General features: G+C 33.1%; 1 protein-coding gene and 1 non-coding gene across 2 annotated transcripts; both read left to right on the top strand.

Moving 5' to 3' along the window:
• Nucleotides 1-2087: 2087 nt before the first annotated feature.
• On the top strand, nucleotides 2088-5061 carry LOC139893619 (uncharacterized). Its single transcript, XM_071876788.1, has 6 exons — nucleotides 2088-2223; nucleotides 2331-2436; nucleotides 2526-2999; nucleotides 3103-3327; nucleotides 3743-3862; nucleotides 4409-5061. Exons 2-6 carry the CDS (start codon nucleotides 2347-2349, stop codon nucleotides 5018-5020), a joined length of 1521 nt encoding a protein of 506 aa, XP_071732889.1. The 5' UTR covers nucleotides 2088-2223; nucleotides 2331-2346; the 3' UTR covers nucleotides 5021-5061.
• A 290-nt stretch (nucleotides 5062-5351) lies between these two features.
• On the top strand, nucleotides 5352-5433 carry TRNAS-UGA (transfer RNA serine (anticodon UGA)). The gene has a single exon. It is a non-coding gene; the product is annotated as a tRNA-Ser (tRNA).
• The last annotated feature ends 15091 nt before the right edge of the window (nucleotides 5434-20524 follow it).

Below are 20524 nucleotides of genomic sequence, written 5' to 3'. Positions count from 1 at the left end.
TAGTCGACCGTGCTGGCAACCGTGTGACAACGTCTATTTTTTGAATCTCACTATAAAAGGCAAGCATTGAAGAACATTTGAAGTTGACCCTCTTGCATATTTCAAAGGCTTATTTCCAGTGATCACAAGTGCATCAATAACTACTCAAATGTGATCAAGAAAGAGAAGATTCTATGATCTTATAGATATAGAATTGGGTTGTTGTAAACTTACTAATCAAAATCATTTATCTTCTGAGTTTACTTAGTGAAATGAATGTCCTAGTATTGTCTTAGGATCATCATTGCAAAATGTATAATTCTTGTAACTTCAATTAGTAGAAGCATAGGCTAGCTAATTGATGAAAGATTTTACATACCAATGCCATGGGTCGGATGCATGTATAATTCTTGTACTTAAATTTATGAAATCGTATTGGGGAGGAGTTTTTTTAATGCTTGTGTAATTTGTGCGTTGGAAAGAGAAGGTTTCGCAAATGTTAAAGACGAAGATGTAATTCAGCGTTTCAAAAAAGATGTGTCATCCATCGTAAAGGAAATGTGTAGTTTTGTGGACTTTTCAAACATAGTATGTGTAGTTTTTTCGGAGATTTTTTTTGAGGAGATAGTGCAGTTTTTTGGATAGATTTTGCACAATTTTACTCTGTTTTAGCGTTGTTTATGCTACTGTGAATGTGTAGTTTTTATGTTGTATATATACTATCTCGTGTTCAGAATTTAGCGACGAAGTTTGTTTATCATAATAATTGTTGCGAATTTTTTTCCTCCAATGAGAAATATCTCTGGTTCCGCCACCGCACTTGTAATATGACGGATGTAGTATATACTAAAACCAAGATATTGGATTTCTTGGTCCCTCAAATTCATCACGTGTAAATATATTAACGGGTATTATATAGTTTTGTACAACCAAATCATCTTTCGTGTGAACCTAATAGGGTATGCCTAGTTCGTTAAAAATAAAAGATCAAAGATGATTTATATATTTATTTGAAGCAAATCTGAAGGCTTATGTATTGGGTTGAAGATGCAGATCTATGGAGGTTGTGATGGTTGAAGATGAAGATAGAGAGTGATATTTTTAATTGTGGATCCGACAAAGTTTCGTGGTTAAAAATTGTTTTGCACAGTAGATGGGTTTTATTTTTAACTTATAATTTAATTTTAATTTTAATTTTTATCTATAGTTTCCATAAAAGTCTTATAATGATGATGTCATTATTAGATTAATTCATTTGTTAAAAAAATTAAAAAACAAAAGAAAAAAATCTAAGCATTGTGGGTGATGTCATTAATCTAAATAATTTTGAATTAAAATTAAATTTTATTAATTAATTATATTATTAAATCTTATTAATAAATATTTTAATTATTAAAATTAAATAATTTTGAATAATTTAATTTAATTATTTTGAATTAAGTACGAGAAGATATAAAAGCTAGATAGAAGGAAACCAATTTTAAAATTATATTTTAATTTACACTTTTAAAATAAAATGACCACCAATATTATCTCTTAGGATTGGATGTGGATTGTTTAATATGCATTTTACGTGTTTGATGAAATGTTTAGCTCACGAGTTTCTTAGTCGGACTCTATGATTCCACGGGTCATTAAACTAAATGACTTTAGCATTTACGTTTACTTAATACCTAAAACATATCATTAAACTGTTTCGTTTAAACAAATCCGCGGTTCCACGGGTAATTTCACTAGTTTTTTATTTATTTGTTTAATTAGATTTTATTTTATTGTATCTAATCAAATTAATTTTTAAGTTTTTAATTAAATGTAATTTGATAATTAATAATTCTTTTAATATTATTAATAATAAAAGTATTTTTAATTTAGTTTAAATGATTAAATGTGGGTCCCAATTATTGTGTGGAAGTAATGCCACTGTGGGAGTGTTTAATTCTGAGTTTAGTTCTGACAAGTAAGTGCTGATGTAACGCTGAACTCAAAATTATGAGAAAAGGGAGGAACTACTCCACATTGAGTGCCCTCTAAGTTTGTTTAAATATGAAAATATATCCGCCAATACAAAGAGGTTAATATGATCCTCAACTGCCAATTTCCCAAAATAGCAACAAAAAAACCCTTCCCTCTAAAAGATCTCCATTTGCCTCAATAATTTCTCGCAACAGAAGACGCCTTTTTTATTATTAATTCTTTCAACATAAATTGAATAAAGATCCAATCTTTTTTTGTTTTCTGTTGCAGGTATTCTAAAATTAATGTAAATATACAGTTTCGTTCGGTTGTTTAGTCTGAATTATTTGTCGTTTTGCTTTTAATTTACATTTTTTTTTATTGCTTGTGTTGGTAAGATAATGTGATCAGGTAATGGGTAAGAAGGGGGGTTGGTTTTCTGCAGTTAGGAAGGCTTTTGTTGTTACTAATAATAATAATGACTCAAAGGAGAAAAAAGAGAAGGTGTGTTTTTTATTTAGTTTCTATATGTATGCATATAAGGTGTTCGATTAAATGCCAATGTGGGCTGATATGTTTTTTGGTTATATTAGAAACCCCTGAAAACTGCTTCTAAAAAAACATGGTTTGGAAAGCAAAAGAACGAAGCAGATTCGTCACACCCAGAAACTGCGTTCGCAACCCCTGCATTGCATTCTCCTCCACCTGAAACGGAGGATGACTTGAAATTTGCAGAACCTGAGGCCGAAACGAGCAAACTCAAAGAGCAAGAAAATGAGTCGAACAGACCTAAGGAACCCGAAAACGAGCCTAGTAAATCCACGGAACCAGAAGATGAACCGAGCAAACCTACAAAAGAAGAAATTGAACAAAAGAAACCTGCAAAACAAGAGAATGAGCAAAATAAACCTGCAAAACAAGAGAATGAGCAGAAAAAAATTGGTTCAAAAATGGCGTATGCTACTTCTAGGGCAGCCGTAGCAGCAGCTGCTTTCCGACGTTTTTTGGGTAAATCTAAGGAAGAAGTGGCTGCCATTAAGGTTCAGACAGCTTTTCGCCGTTTCTCGGTAATGCTATTTACGTAACATTTTAGTGAAACCTTTCACTTTTTGCATTGTATATGTGTAAAACCATAAGACTTATGTATTGGGATTTTGTTGTTGGTAAAAGGCGAGAAGAAAGTTACGAGCTTTGAAAGGGCTTGTTAGGTTAAGGGTGTTGGTTCAAAGTCAATCGGTCAAAAGACAAGCGGTAACGACTTTAAGATGTATGCAGACTCTGGCTCGTGTGCAGTCTCAGGTTCGAGCCAGGAGGATTCGAATGTCTGAAGAGAACCAAGCTCTACAAAGACAGCTTATGCAGAAACGTGAAAGAGAGCTCGACAACATGAGATCCGTAAGTTTTAGCCAATAACCAAAAATCTTGATTGTTGCACATTTTCAATCGATTTATTTCATGGATATATGTTTTATATGATTGTTAGGATCGAAAGTGGCTTACTTTGATATTAAGATGGCAACTTGGATATGTTTATTTTATAATGGGGAGATTTGAGTTGTGGTTTACTTAAACTAGACAAACGACTGATTGTACTATTATGTCAATAGGAAATAGTGTCAAACGGATCGATTTCATTAAAATGGTTTTAACCTGAATTATTTTACTCGGAAACTTAGAATCGTTATTAAAATATGTGGTATTACCTTTATAGAGTTGTGGTTTAACTCAAGAAGTGTGTTTTTCTTTAAGTTTGTTCTTATTATTAGTATCATGTTTGATGATTAAATTTCCGGGATTCAATGTTTACTAGATGGGAACCGAATGGGATAATACTCGTAGATCAAAAGAACAAATAGAAGCAAGCTTACAAAACAAAGAAGAGGCTGCTGCACGAAGAGAACGCGCACTGGCTTATGCGCAGACTCAGCAGGTATATTGATCCAAATCATTATTTAAAAAAAACAAAAAAAAAAAAACACACTGCATTTCCTTAAAAAGGTTGATTTACAAAATTTGAAAGCCTAAATGCAGAATCAACCATTGTTTTAATTACTTTTTTCTTGCGTATTCTATTCTTGCAAATTATAGTGTCTTTATATTTATATTCATGAAAACCGTGAGACTTTAGTAGATCAAAACACACAAAATGAGTTATTCTACAAGTATGAGCATGTTTTATAAGCAAAAAATTAAATTTTTGCATCTTATAAGTAGTTTCTTTCGCTTTTTAGCAAGTGAAGTAGTTGGTTTACATGATAATCCGTATATTGATTTGGCATAGTTTATAGTTTTAGGTATGTATTTATGCATATATTGCACAACTCTTTTTTTTTTGTGCAAACATCACACCATAATACAGACTTGTGGCATTTTCTTTTCAGAGTCACAGAAACGACGTTTTTTATAAAATTTAGTTCCTCATTTGTTAAAATTATTCCAATACATATTTTTTCATAAAGATTTGTGTTAATAACAGCAAATGTGGAGGAACCCATCGAAATCTTCAAATCCAACTTTCATGGACCCGAACAACCCACAATGGGGCTGGAGTTGGTTAGACCGATGGATGGCAGCCAGACCATGGGAATCGCAAAATCCAATCGACAACGAGCAACCGCCTGGGATCAAACTCACCCGTTCATCATCCGTTGGTGACGTCAGCAAAAGACTCGAACATTCAACCTCGATATCATCACCCCGATCACCATCAGTATCATCCAGTAGGCAGGGCCCACCATCGAGCCCCAAATTCTTAAACGAACCTACCCCGTCCCCACGAAACCGGAGACACAGTATTTCAAGTTCCTCATTTCGTGAAGTTTCATCACCTCGTGTTTCTTCACCCCGTGGTGTTTCGTCACCTAGGTCAACTAAGACTAAATCAATGATCCCAACCCCGACCCAGGGTCCAAGCCCGAACCGTAGTCCTAGCCCAAGCCCGTTAGGGTCAGCAAAGAAAGGGACCACAGAAAAGAAATCGACAGGTGGGACAGTCAAGAAACGACTTTCTTTATCGGGTGCACAGGCTGCTGCTGGTGCCGCTCGTCGGTTATCTGGTTCAGCTAGAGTGGGTCCAGGTTCTCGCTAAGGATGTTAATGCTCAACTGTAAAAAAACCGAAATATTTCAGTTGGGCGAGTTTTTTTTTTGGTTTTCTGTATGATGTTTACAATTTGTTACATGGTTCGTTATTTTCTTGCGATTCGAACTAACGATATACAAGTATATATTGTACATTACAACTTACAAGGCTGTAAATTTGTAATATGTAGTTTGTAATTTTGTATAGTATTCTTTCACTGATTGCCTTTTTGGTGTGTTATTTGCCATAACTTAATGATGTCTTGTTTGTATTGTATGCTAATAGAGTAGCAAATAATGAACGTATAATTAAATCAAAAAATAGATTAAGTTAACAAAGTCGATATGTCCGAGTGGTTAAGGAGACAGACTTGAAATCTGTTGGGCTTCGCCCGCGCAGGTTCGAACCCTGCTGTCGACGATTATTTTTTTTCTTTCTTAAATATTCTAATTCTATATCCTGTATCTATTAAAATTTACAGTACTAGTTATCCTCTGAATTTTGTTTATTTTTATGTTGATTAAGACCATCAACTTACATCATATAACGTTTTGACATTATGCCAATCACGAAATCAAAACCTGTTTGCTTAATACTCGTACATAAAATGAAAAAAGTGACCATTATGAATGGTTCGATTTTTGACGCTATTTCGTTTCATCTTACCATCACCAAATCTGACACGTGTGTTGCCCACTCCATATGAATCTACAACTTTTTATTATCTGTAAAGCGTTAATTATCGATGGTTCAACCCTATTTCGCTTTATTTTACCAAATCTTGATACTTGTGTTGCCCACTCTATAAGTTTTCAACCATTAATTAACTGGTTACTTTTAAAGTTAAAGAACAAGAATAAATGTGAATGTTCAAAGATTGCACAAACATTAGACAAATACATTTGTTTAATTAGTTGGTCCAATCACACACTTCAACGTTTTCCCTATTTTCCCATTACTAACGGTATTTGATTTGTTGACTTAAACTCGTATACTTTGTAGGTTAGTGGCTTGAATCTAGCAAAAGATATTTGTGATTTGTCATATTAGTAAAATGTTCACATACTCCAATCATGTTTCTTCTTTTATCTTAAAACTAGCACTAAACCCCTATATTAATTAATTGTCGAAACCCATATATTAATTAATTGTCGAAACCCATATATTAATTAATTGTCGAAAGTATATATTCATAAATAAACAATAAAGAAACAAAACCAACGAAGTTTATACAAATACAGTATCAAGTAATCTACATTTAACCGATCTTTAAATATAGTGCAATATTCTCTAATCTCTAATTCTAACTCTATCTCTACTCTCTACTTCTCTATTTCTATTTCTATCTCTACAACAAAAGCTCAATAGAGCAATTATATAATTTAAGTTTTTACAATGTTTTTAAATGTGCTATTTAATTAAGTAGATCTTTTTAAGCCTTTTCTTTTTTTACAAGGCCCAGTAAATAAAAAATTATGATGGACAAGTTGCATATATAAAAGATACTAACATCATTAAACTTAATGATAATTTATGCTTGATTTTATATACGTAACATATACCACGATGACACGATTATAAAAAGGGAATATCACCTTTTTACCCATTTTCTTTAACTTTTTTGCGTAAAAGCTCCAAAAAAAAACTTGACGATTTGTCAACGCTTCTATCAGGAGCAAGGTGGAAGCAAGGTCGCAAGAGGCACCTTGCTACTAGGTGGAAACAAGGTCGCAGGGTGTCAGCTTGCTCCTTACTCTCCGGTGGAAGCAAGGACGCAAGGTGCCTCTTGCGATCTTGCTTTCACATGGAAACAAGGAGCAAGGTGCCTTGCTCCTTGCTTCCAGCTCCTTGCTTGTAGGTAGAAGCAAGGTCGCAAGAGGCACCTTGTGTCCTTGCTTCCACCTGGTAGAATTCTCATTTTGACCTATTTATTCTATGGTCCAGCTTCTTGTGAGTGCAAATCATCAATTTTTATTTTTATTTTTGGGTTCTGACGCAAAAAGTTTAGGAAAATGAGTAAAAATTTATAAAAAAGCCATCATAAAAGACTAATTCAACATACTTACAATATTAAGTATTAAGTAGTACTATTGAAAACAAAACCAAAATTTTAATGAAATATTTTATAAGTCGTGCGAAAGCGCGGGTTTTAAACAAGTTAAATAATATTTAATAATTAAATATTGTAGGCTATCTGTAGGTCGTGAAATCAGGCCCGCAAATAACATGAGACCTTTTGCCACTCAACTACTAGCTTGGTGGCATATAATATAATACAATTCTCTAACTGATAATCTTAGCGTGCGTGGTGTGTTTGATTACCTCTTATTTAAATGGTTCAACGCTGAATGCTGAATTATTTAGCATTCAACGCGTTTGTTTCTGACCTCTGACATGTGGTTCTGAATGGTTCGATATTCAGTGTTGAACCATTTAAAACTGAAATACTCTCTTAACCATTAAGCACCTACGTTTCATGTAATAATTTTTCCCTTAAATTATATAAAAAAAAAACACTTATTAAACTAACTATATTACTTTTTATTCATGCAAAAGGTTAATATGGTAATTTTATATCATTCAAAATAATAATCAACAGACTATTGTTATTCATAATCAACTCATTCAAAACTTTTGAATAATTCAAATTAACAATCATTCAACGATTAATCTCAATGTTTTAATAAAAAGATATATAACATATATTAGTTAAAAATTAGATAATAAATAGTTAACTGAAATTTGAATTCTAATTTTAATAATTGAATTTTTTTAAAACCTCTCTTTTTATAACTAAGAAGAAGAAGATAGTTAAGTTAGAAACTTAAAAAAAAAAAAAAAAAAAAAAAATCTTACCACCGAACTATTGAAAATCTTACCACCGTACTATTGGTTGAGTGGTAAAAAGTCTCAGTTGTTTGTGGGCCTGTATCCTTGAAAAAATATGTGCAGGTTCAAATCCTAGGGGGGAGAGTTTTCTCCAAAGGTTGTGTCTCTAGTATCCTTCACTTTGTGCGAGACAAGCAGTTAACCTAAAGCATTTCGGGTACGCTTTGCGTGATGGATGCGAGGAGTTTCTTCCTAACGGGTGCGTGGGTGACAAATGAGATGATTTGATGCCGATATTGGCGTTCTAAAAAAAAAACTTACTTCAATTACTATATATACTAATAAGCAAAGTGAATAGTGCCCTCCTATTATTATTACTATATATGCTAACAAGCAAAGTGAATAGTTACCTCCTATTGGTCGGTCACTACTCATCAATAATGGCCGACCACTATTCATCATTTTTTTCACTTTATATATACTATTGACCAACCACTATTCATCAATAGTAATTTTTTTTTGTTAAATTCCCCCTATTTATCATTTTAATTTTTTTCCCGGATACATGAATACATATACTCACTATTATACGGTTTAAAATATATAAATTTTTTTAAAAATTTTTTAGTTAAATCACTAGCACTTTTCAAGCAGTGCGCGAACCCCACATTTCTTGTTAGAATCATTAGTTGACTACTTTATTGGGCTAATATGGTCCATATATGGCTTGATCTTTTCATACCTAGTGTGCTTGTTGATTAGCTCCTGAATTCCCGAAGGAAGTCTTTTTGTAAAGAGACTAAAGACAGCCCAAATGGGTTCACCAGATAGAATTTGACATCCAATATCATATTAACTTTTATGCAAAATGTCATTCTTTACAAAAATATAATATCAATCCTATATTGCATATTTTGGTACTATTTTTTCTATTTTATGTGCTTTTGGGACTATAGCGTAATTCGAAATGTTTAAAAGCGAAAAGAAATACGACAAAATCATGCATCTAATTGAATTTAAACAGACACAATACTATATGATAAGTATAACTACAGCATATACTTTGATTTATTTATTACTCCGTAAATTATACGAAGTATAAAAAAAGAAGATGATATAATCACGTGACTAAACATGGTTTTCAACATTGAGTTGTAACTCAACTGGTAGCGACATGCCTCTCTTAGCGAGAGATTAAGAGTTCGACTCCGCTGGACTGCAACATTGCACTCAATCTTATCTCTGACCTGAAGTATCCACCCAGGTCGCCTTTCGCTTAGTGCGGGGGCAGCGGAGATGGGGGTTTTACCGGCCATCCCACATATTGGTCCGACTTTCCTCCAGGGAAGTAGTTGGGTCTCGCGATCGCGAGGGAAGTTTCCCGAGACTGGCTAGGCCAACAAATTTTTTTCTTTATTTCGTTTTGCATTATAAATAGACCTATAATCTCATTGTAATTGTGTGCATGAAAAATATAGTGAAAAATGTCTGGTTTGCGCCCGTGGAGTAAACTCTTCTTCGTGTTTTGGAGTTGAGATATAACCACGTTAAATCACGTGTCGTTTTTCTTTATCGTTTGATGCTTTATTATTCGTTTATCGTTCGTGAGTAAGTGATTGGTTTAAATCACTTGTCTTGTTGGGGCCTTCCAAATTCCTAACAGGTTATGCAATTACGGGAGATTAACGTGTGAGTGATTTAGTCTCCATGGATAATCCCAAACTGATGTTAAAAAAAAAAAAAAAACATGGTTTCCATTATGCGGTACAAGTTGTTGAGGAACATTTTGGATCCAACGCGTTAGGTTATGGGTCATTTTCACACAATACGATCCCACATTTTATATTTTTCCACATTATATATTTTTTTATCACTCGGATAAACGTAATTATCAAGTAAAATGGTTGTACTATAAACATGTGGTAACTATTTGTGTGGAAAGCCTAAGCCTAAAAAAAAGAAACTTTTTGAGTACTTTATAGGTTAAGTGAAATATAATGCTATGTAATAAAGTTTACTTTAGATAATTATTGATATTATATCATCAAAATGTTTCTAAAGTATGTAAGTGCTAGTTGTTGGAAATAATTGAGCTTCGGGAGGGTGTTTATGTTTGGCTTAATTAAACATAATATAATTAGAAAAAATCTTGTACTATTTGATTTTGCTTTATATTAATTATTATATATTATATGTAAAATGATAATGATTAAGCATTATATGTTTATTGATCGTGATTAGATTTCGAGTATATAATTCTAATAAGCTAACGATAAATAGAAAAACAAGTTAAAAGACAGAGAAGAATAGGGAAAGAGACTACATTTAAAATTTTGAGCACGGCTATAAGTAGAGAGGGATAAAAATAAGTTTTTCCCCCCCTTTTTTGTGCAAGTAGTAGAGGATGAGGGCCGTTAACGAACCGAATTCGAGCGAGCAGGAAGAATTTGAGCTCGGCTCGTTTAACTATTACTCGGTTTGAACTCGACTCGAGCTCGATTAAAAAATTCATACTTCGTTCGAGCTCGAACTCGATTATGTTTTCTATGTTCGAATTCGAACTCGATGTTCGTTCAAAATTTGAAGTTTGAAGCTCGCATTTTAACTCGAACTCAGGCTCGATTAAGCTCGAACTCGAGCTCAATTAAGCTCGAACTCAGGCTCGATTATGCTCATTTTGATCTTAATTTTTTTTTTCATAGTTAAAAAGAAGCTAAAATATTAGTATAAAATATAACTCAAAGATGAACGATAGCTATCATTCATCATATTGAATGAATATATACATTTAGAGATAATACATTTACAATCCTCCATGTTGATAAGCTTGTTTAATCTCTCTAATTATACTTGAATTCTTCCTTGTAAGTTTCTTTCAAAATTCAATGTGGGATGAAACTTCTTTACTTCTTATATTTTTTCATAATTAACAATAACAATAACTCTTTAAATAATATCACATAAAATGAAACTTATTAAAGTAAATAAATATAAAAACGAATGAGTTTACATATAAAAAGGTATTTTCAATGACTTCCTTTTATGAACTTACATACAAGCGAGTGAGTTTTATAATGTTTAATATTTTCATGTGGAAATATAAACTAAGTAGTATCCCATAATAATATACAAGTACCATTAATATAAAAAAACTAGAACAAAAACATCTTACAGTTAAGTGGTAAAAATATGGGGAATTTATCCATGAGGTCCTGAGTTCGATTCCACCTTCAAGATGTAGTATTGTATTTTTCTTCATGTTCCTATGTAACTTGGCTCGTTTAGCTCGGGCTCGACTCGTGTTTAACATAAACAAGCCTTCGAACTATTCGAGCCATATAAGCTCGTTCAGTTATTAAACGAGTTTTCGAGCGAGTCGAGTCGAATACTAACTTTTTCGTACTCGGCTCGTGAAACTAATCGATCACTATTTTTAGTTCGAATTCGACTCGAGTTCGAACTCGTTAAAGCTCGAACTCGAAATAAACGAGCTCGAACTCGAGTAGCTCGTTAAAAGCTCGGTTCGTTAACAGCCCTAGGATGGACTAAGAAAAGAATTAAAGTAAAAGTTTGAGATGATTTAATGGAGAATACTAATAAAAGGATCGGAATAGCGAAGTGTTGACTATATCCTTTAAATAAGAACTATCCAAATGCATGGAAATGCTAGCACACTAGGGTGATCACGCACAACTAAAAATGACAACAGATCAAATATGAATTGTATAATATTATATTTGTATTCATGTAGTTGTTGTTCATCCATATTTATATCCATTTAATTTCAATTCATCAATTTATATTTATACTCAGTGATTTAAGCGTATTAATGGATGTTAATTAGATATTTAAAAAATATTACGGAGTATTATATTTCTTAATAAGTAATAAATAAAATCGTAATATAACAAATAAATATATATGTGACATAATTAAAATATATTCACAAAAACGTGTAATCTTTGTCAAAAATATAACATGATTTATTAAATTAATATTAAACACCGACTATAACATATGATAGTTAATTCATTATATTGTTGTAAGCAAAATATACGTGTAACGGTAAATGCAATTTTAATAATAAATGTATTTATGTATTTATATATGTATTTCGGATGTTAATGGATATATTAATAGATGGAATTTTTCATCCATATCCATTTAGGTTCATCCATATCTGTAACAACCCTACTTTTTCCATTACTATCGTTACTTGTCCGTTAAATATTTAACGGTGATTACATAGAACTTTTTTAGTTGATTTAAATGCATACATGATCTTAGTGGATTACTTGAATTAATATGTTTATATTAATTGATGAATTTGTTTCGTATAACGAAATACCTAGAAAACGACACGATTAAGATAATCGCCTAGAAAGCTTTTCAGTTTACGGAACTCAGTAAAACGATAAAATAATTATTTTTAATAATTATTAACTTTATGAAAAACTTATTTAATTTATTAATTATTTAATGAATTAAACCCGGTGGATTGCGTTTCAACGACTAGTTAACGTTCCGGAGACCCGGTACGGTTAACGACACTCGAAACGGACCACGCGCGTACAAGTAATTAAGCAAAACGAGCCCAGGAACATCACAAATGGGCCATTCGGCCGAATCCATGACCCCACCCCTATTATTTTACTTGTTGGGCTTGTTTAGTTACTAGTGTGTGGATTTAGGCCCTAACTCTAGACTATAAAAGGAAAAATTAAACTGTAAACCCTTACAACACACATAGCAGTCGACTTCTCCTTCCCTCTTCTCCCTCTTAAACACCATCATCAACTCAAAATTAGAAGAAACCTTCAACATAAACGTTGTTTAACGCATCGTTCAACACACTCTAGAATCAATCAATTTGTGTTTTAAGGTATAAACCCTAACCCTAATTTTTCTAGATCAGTTTTTCTTTCAATTACATGGTGTATTAGTGTCTAGTGCTCAATTGAATGCAATTATAGTTGTCGTTAGTCGTTATTTTGCGCGATTATTGACGTTTGATCGAATCACGAATTTAATTGCTATGAATCTGATTATATGAGTTTATGTAATGTATTTAGATGAATAGATCTCGAAAATTTAATAAATTTGGACTTTGATTTTGCATGATTTCATTATCGTATGCTTAAGTTATGTTCAATTGAAGTTTCGTTAAGTTTTTGCATGCTATACGAATTTTATGGAATATGTGCTTTATGAATTGGTCATTGAAATGATAACCATTGAATTCCTTGATAAAAATTACTCAATTTGGACTTAAGAGTCGAGTCAAAGGTTTTGTATTGCTCTCGGTATGACTAAATGAAAATTGGCGTTTTGTATTAAGCTGAAACTGTTTTCGTATCCACGCTAAATGATCTCACATGAACTAGAAATTGTTTGAGACTTTGGTCTTTTGGTATGTTGTTATTTAGATGTTCGTAAGCATATTTCATTTGCATGCTAGCTTCTGAAAACGTGGTTTGCTATGTGTTATATGCATCACCAAATGACATATCTGATTGTTGTTCAAAAACTGAAGGTCTTATTTTAATGAATTAACTGTACAAATTGGCTATATGGATTGCTTTGGTTATTTTATCACTGAAAATTTGGAGTGTCTAGAGTCATCTCCAATTGGCCGTTCGTTAAAAGCAATTTTTGATTTCAAATGAGAATTTTTCTAAAACTGATGCGCATGCTGAAACAAATCTCTTAAACCTTAACTAGACCCTTTCTGAAACCCAACGTGTAGACATCGTATAAGGCTCATGTTAGACTTTTTGGAATCGTTTTTTAGTATAGTTATGATATGGAGTTTTCCATGTCATCACGATTTATGTGCTATGAATTGTGCTCATTGTTTCTAAGATGTGGGTATTTTCGATGCCATGCAATAAACTGTGTACGTGTAAATTGATGAACTATTAGCTAGAACATATTAGTTGACTTAGGATTGACATGTTGACCATGATTGCATGTCATTTGTAAATAAAAAAGGTGGTTTGCTGTTGACCCCGGCATTGGAAAGACCTGACACCTACTGAGATCATTGACTTTAGTTGACCACTTTGACCGAGTTGACTTTTGGTTTGACTTTGGTTGACTTTTGTTGACTTGCTTGGACTAGTTGACTTTTATTTGCCTATTGAGTCAGTCTGAGCACTAGGACTATGCGTACACAATGGGTTGACATAGTATGACCTACTTATTTACTTAAGGTAACCTATTTGACTAGGTTGCGTTTTTCGGCCGTGATTGCCCGACTACTGTACCGACTTTACTAAGAGATTTATTGTGCTTTTGCAAAGGTGAGTCTACAGTCCCTACTAGGTTTTACATGGGATGAGATAAAATGCTTTTTCAAATGTTTTACATATTAGGTACGAGTAACTAAACGATATACATATGAGTTCAGATCAGAAATCCCTTAGCTTGATTATATTAATTACTTTTAGTAAGCTCAACTTATAGGGACGGTACCGTTAGGTTTGACAAACCTCTCCTTAACGTACGGGGTGCTTATTCTGTTGTAACGTGTACACTTGATCGGTGTATGCTTAGAAAGGGTAAACGGAGGACGTGTAGCGCTTTAACTATCCGCAGGGTTAAAGCCTTATAATCAAGTGCTCATGATAATGTATAATTTTTTGATGCTTTTATTTCAGAAATCTCATGGCCTAACTTACGATATATGGTTTACTAAACCTGTAGATTCACTCAACGTTTTTCGTTGACCTTTTGCATGTTTTTATCTCAGGTCCTTAGAGGTAATGCTTCCGCTAGCTGAGGTTACTTTGATTGCTTGTTGCTAAGTACTGGAGTGAAGTCCAACATGTTTATCATTCTATTTCAAGAACTTATATTCGCATTGAAAACCGTTATTTCAAATAATGTTTTGGGATTACTTATGTTGGTCTTTTATGTCAACTGCTTTTCAGAATTATTTTACATTTAATGACTTTACCATTTGAAATTTAATGCGAATACTTTTCAGAAACGTCTCATATAGAGGGCGTGACCGTTAACTATGGGACCAGAGTTAATATGCCGTTAGTGGATTCTGACGGGGTATTACAATATCCGTATCCATATCCATTTTATCTATATCTATCATAAATCAGGTGTATTTGGTTGATAACCAGTGAATCGGATGACGATTGTCATCCTTACGCATAACTAAGAATCTTAAGTGAAATAGTTGTATATAACTTGGATATGACATATACTTTTTGGTATATGTTGATTTTGAGTGACAGTAACGTTTTAAACTAATATATTTTGTTCGATTCCATAAAAAAAGTTGTTAATCCTCCACACCTTTGACATGAACGACAATCACTACACAAAATGGTAATACTTTAACGATTATCTTGATTGAGTCATGCTCGTCAAGACATTCTTGTGTCCTAATGAGGAGAAACGAAACAAGTTCAAGAAATTTCAACAAAGCGCACGCAACGTCTCCTACTATACCTTTCATGCACTTCGAGGTAGTATTACTGTAATAAAGACTTTGACAAAATCATTCAGTTTCAACAAGATGAGAAGATAGGTATATTGTATGATATTTCCCATCATAACATAAAAGGATAACGAGCTCACAATAATTCCTCTGAAGGAATAGATAATCATTGACTCGTTTAAACGGCCAGTTAGGATTTAGAACTCAGTCACGAAGTATGAAACAAGAATAAAAGAAATACACAAAATAAAATAAAATAAGCATGACCGATTACTAGAAGATTTCCCTGAGTATGGTTAGACGTTTTCGAGCAAGTTTGGCACCTAAAATTGATTAGTAGTGATTATTGTTGATTTATTCATTATAACATACAGGATCATTCACGTGTAAACACAAATTGATAACATGAACATTAATGGTAAACTTACTTGATGGAAGAATCAATTTGGGATTAGGGTTGGTTGATGAAGCTACGATGATCTTTAGGAACAGTCGATTCTCGTAGTGATATCGATAATCTGTTGGATGGATTCTCAATCAGGTTTTATGGTGTTCTTGTTTGAGAGAGACTATAATCGTTACATATAGGAAAATAAGACCACGTCCCTATATTTATATATTAATCATGACATTATTTCTGTAGCGACCCGACCAAATCGTCATTGACGGCGCCGTCTACTTAGGTCCCGTTACATGGTCATAAGTCTTTAAAACAACGTTTGACCAAAAATATGTCGCATTCATTTCAATTATAAAGATGTTTCAAAGTTTACAAAGTAGTTCAACGTCTAAACATGTTACAACGTTTTAAGTACAATTGAAACCTACGCGACACAAATTAAGTTAAGTCAAAAGACATTCCACGTATGCATGTATACTCGACATCCAAGCAAGTATCAAAAATAATGTGCGGAAGCATGTATCACCTAGCATTCAAGGACCTGAGAAAACATATAGAAAACTATCAACGAAAAACGTTGGTGAAATCATAGGTGTAATAGTAACGTTGTTTTTGAACCACAAGATTTAATATAGTTGATTATCCAAATCGTTTGTATTCCAAAGTATGTTCGCGAGCACCCAATTATCAAGACTTAACTGTTTTGTACCCTATTACATAGTGTTAGAACATACACTATACTCGAAAATATATATCATCCGCTAACAGTAGCGAACCGTCCGAATGAGGGCTCGTCAAGCTCAATGTGATCACATAACATAAGTTCACGTTTACACCCTGCAAGTGTAACTAATGATAATTGAATTGAGGCTTTTTGTTCTAACTCGCTGTGGAATGTTTGTTTACGTATTTGTGTTCAAAGCATAAAAGTATGATACGTATATGTTTCTCATCCCATAGTTTAAAAGTAAAAGTTGTTGAAAAGGTGGGACTATGATCTCACCTTGAGTGCAAGCATATAAAAGTACTTCACAAGTAAACTTGTGCAAGAACAAATGCTAGTCTTGACCTAAACAAGTAGGTCGTATCAATAACGGTAAACACGATTGGTCAAAGTTGTTCAATTAGTCCTATGACTCGTTACGACTCGATTATATATAGCATGTGGATCACGTTGCCAAGTTTCATGCATGATTTAAATATAAAAGCATGTTAGGATGATTGCATAAGTATTTGGTTAAGTTTAAATGAAAGTCAACTTTGGTCAAGTCAAAGTCAATGAAAAAGTCAACATGTTCGGGTCGGGTCCCGAACTATTTTTCTGAGGTTTTTAATCATATATGAGCATGTTAGAACAAGTTACATGTTAATCATATATGAGCATGTTAGAACAAGTTACATGTTAGAACAACTTTGCGTACGCATTAGCTCCCGTTTTAACTACCATCAGCGGGATGATTTTCCATTACACGCACGCACTAGCCCCCGATGTATTGTATTGTATTATAGTCAACTTTGTAGTTGGTAACGGAGGGATGATTTTGCATTGCGTACGCATTAGCCCCCGTTTCAGCTACCCTCTGAGGGATGATTTTGCATTGCGTACGCATTAGCCCCCGTTGTAAGAAATATATTGTATTAACTACCACGGTGAGATGATTTTGTCATTGCACTACGCATTAGCTACTGTTGGTGAGTTGTTTGAAAGGTTCCGATGTTCTTCATATGAATGATTTTACAGCAGGAATAGACATGCACATATTGTTTTCTAATTATGAGTATCTTGTGGTCTATTATAATATTGAAAATGATTGATTATGAAAAACTAATGAACTTACCAACCTTTTGGTTGACACTTTAAAGCATGTTTATTCTCAGGTATTAAAGAAATCTTCCGCTGTGCATTTGCTCATTTTAAAGATATTACTTGGAGTCATTCATGGCATATATTTCAAAAGACATTGTATTCGAGTCATTGAATTCATCCAGATTATTATCAAGTCAATTATAGTTGGATATTGGATATTATGAAATGGTATGCATGCCTGTCAATTTTCGATGTAAAGAAAGTTTATCTTTTAAAAATGAATGCAATGTTTGTAAAATGTATCATATAGAGGTCAAATACCTCGAGATGAAATCAACTATTGTGAATCGTTTATAATGTATATGAACGGGTCCATTCAACATTGCAACTAAACACTTATCAACAACATTTCATAGCATTTAATGCATCAAAGTTCATAATCAAGCCTATCAAACCCTAACCCAAATCACCAAAATAATAATCATGTTAATGAAGTTTCCTTAATCAACCTACACATCAAAATGAAGCTAGTGATGCTAGTAACACATTTAATACTTGAACTTTTAACATTTAACAACATTTAAGCAACCAAATCACACAATCAAACACACCAACTTTCAAGTTCATGCTAGTTACTTAAAATAACAAGATCGAGCATATAAATCACATATTCATGTTAGACTTGAGCCATAGACACTAATTAACACTTTTATAAGTCAAAATTATCAAGAACACAAAATCTAGTGTTTTTAGAAAGTTACCCAAATGTAATGAAGTTGGTATGGATTCGAAGAGGAAGTTGCAAGGATTCTAAATATGCAATTTGTTTTGAAGAACGCTTGCTAGATTTAAAATGGATGATGATTCTTTGATTGAGGGTTTGAGAGTAAAAAGTGAAAGTGTTAGAAAGTGAGGAGGTGATGAGTGAGTGGAGGAGGAAGAGTTGACCACTTGACCTAGTCAAATGTTTGGCATCTTGGCGAGTTTAGTCCTTCAAGTTTGAATCGGGTGCGTGAATTACCTAAACGAGATAATTTGAAACGCGTATTAACGGAAGATGTCATAATTATATAACGGACTTTAAAATAACATAATGGAAGGTAAACGGAAAAATGCGGGATGTTACATTACCTACTCCTTAAAAGAAATTTCGTCCCAAAATTTAAGTAGGCGTAGTGGTCGTTGTTTCTTCCTCGAGATCTTGTGTTTCCGAATCCACGAATAAATGAGGATACTTCCTTTGCATTTGATCTTGTCTTTCCCAAGTAAACTCGGGTCCCCTTTTGGCGTTCCAACGGACCTTGACAATTGGAATTCGGCTTCGTTTTAGCGTTTTGATGAGTGGTCCACAATTTCAACCGGTTCCTCCACAAAATGAAGTTTTTCATCAATAGTAAGCTCCTCGAGAGGGATGACGAGTTCGGGTTTGGCAAAACACTTCTTCTAATTTGATACATGGAAAGTAGGATGAACGGAGCTCAGTTAAGACGGAAGATCTAAACGATAAGCAACGGTTCTCCAAGATTTCGAAAGGACCAATATACCGCGGATTTAACTTCCCACGTTTCCCGAAACGGATTACACCTTTCCAAGGTGCGACTTTTAACATTACGCGGTCACCGACTTGAAATTCTAGGTCGTTGCATCTAGTGTCGGTATAGCTCTTTTGACGACTACGGGCCGTTCTAAGCCTATCTCGGATTTGGACGATCTTCTCGGTTGTTTCATGAATGAGTTCGGGCCCGGTGATTTGTGTAGTGACCCGAACTTTTCCATGTTTATATATATTAATTGAGATTGATATTTACATGATTAAATGTTTCCAACATGTTAAGCAATCAAACTTGTTAAGACTTGATTAATTGAAATATGTTTCATATAGACAATTGACCACCCAAGTTGACCGGTGATTCACGAACGTTAAAACTTGTAAAAACTATATGATGACATATATATGGATATATATATATAGTTAACATGATACTATGATAAGTAAACATATCATTAAGTATATTAACAATGAACTACATATGTAAAAACAAGACTACTAACTTAATGATTTTTAAACGAGACATATATGTAACGATTATCGTTGTAAAGACATTTAATGTATATATATCATATTAAGAGATATTCATACATGATAATATCATGATAATATAATAATTTAAAATCTCATTTGATATTATAAACATTGGGTTAACAACATTTAACAAGATCGTTAACCTAAAGGATTCAAAACAACACTTACATGTAACGACTAACGATGACTTAACGACTCAGTTAAAATGTATATACATGTAGTGTTTTAATATGTATTTATACACTTTTGAAAGACTTCAATACACTTATCAAAATACTTCTACTTAACAAAAATGCTTACAATTACATCATCGTTCAGTTTCATCAACAATTCTACTCGTATGCACCCGTATTCGTACTCGTACAATACACAGCTTTTAGATGTATGTACTATTGGTATATACACTCCAATGATCAGCTCTTAGCAGCCCATGTGAGTCACCTAACACATGTGGGAACCATCATTTGGCAACTAGCATGAAATATCTCATAAAATTACAAAAATATGAGTAATCATTCATGACTTATTTACATGAAAACAAAATTACATATCCTTTATATCTAATCCATACACCAACGACCAAAAACACCTACAAACACTTTCATTCTTAAATTTTCTTCATCTAATTGATCTCTCTTAAGTTCTATCTTCAAGTTCTAAGTGTTCTTCATAAATTCCAAAAGTTCTAGTTTCATAAAATCAAGAATACTTTCAAGTTTGCTAGCTCACTTCCAATCTTGTAAGGTGATCATCCAACCTCAAGAAATCTTTGTTTCTTACAGTAGGTTATCATTCTAATACAAGGTAATAATCATATTCAAACTTTGGTTCAATTTCTATAACTATAACAATCTTATTTCAAGTGATGATCTTACTTGAACTTGTTTTCGTGTCATGATTCTGCTTCAAGAACTTCGAGCCATCCAAGGATCCATT

This window comes from Rutidosis leptorrhynchoides, chromosome 2, assembly GCF_046630445.1.
Source record: "Rutidosis leptorrhynchoides isolate AG116_Rl617_1_P2 chromosome 2, CSIRO_AGI_Rlap_v1, whole genome shotgun sequence".
NCBI lineage: Eukaryota > Viridiplantae > Streptophyta > Magnoliopsida > Asterales > Asteraceae > Rutidosis > Rutidosis leptorrhynchoides.
Note: the sequence above shows the minus strand (reverse complement) of the source record. Positions and strands in the feature narration are given on the sequence as shown.

Excerpts from the sequence above, each read along its gene's own strand:
- LOC139893619 (XM_071876788.1), top strand. The coding sequence starts at position 2,347 with ATGGGTAAGAAGGGGGGTTGGTTTTCTGCAGTTAGGAAGGCTTTTGTT. Across the intron at positions 3,000-3,102 it reads CAGCTTTTCGCCGTTTCTCG|GCGAGAAGAAAGTTACGAGC; the intron begins GTAATGCTATTT and ends TGTTGGTAAAAG. Across the intron at positions 3,328-3,742 it reads AGCTCGACAACATGAGATCC|ATGGGAACCGAATGGGATAA; the intron begins GTAAGTTTTAGC and ends AATGTTTACTAG.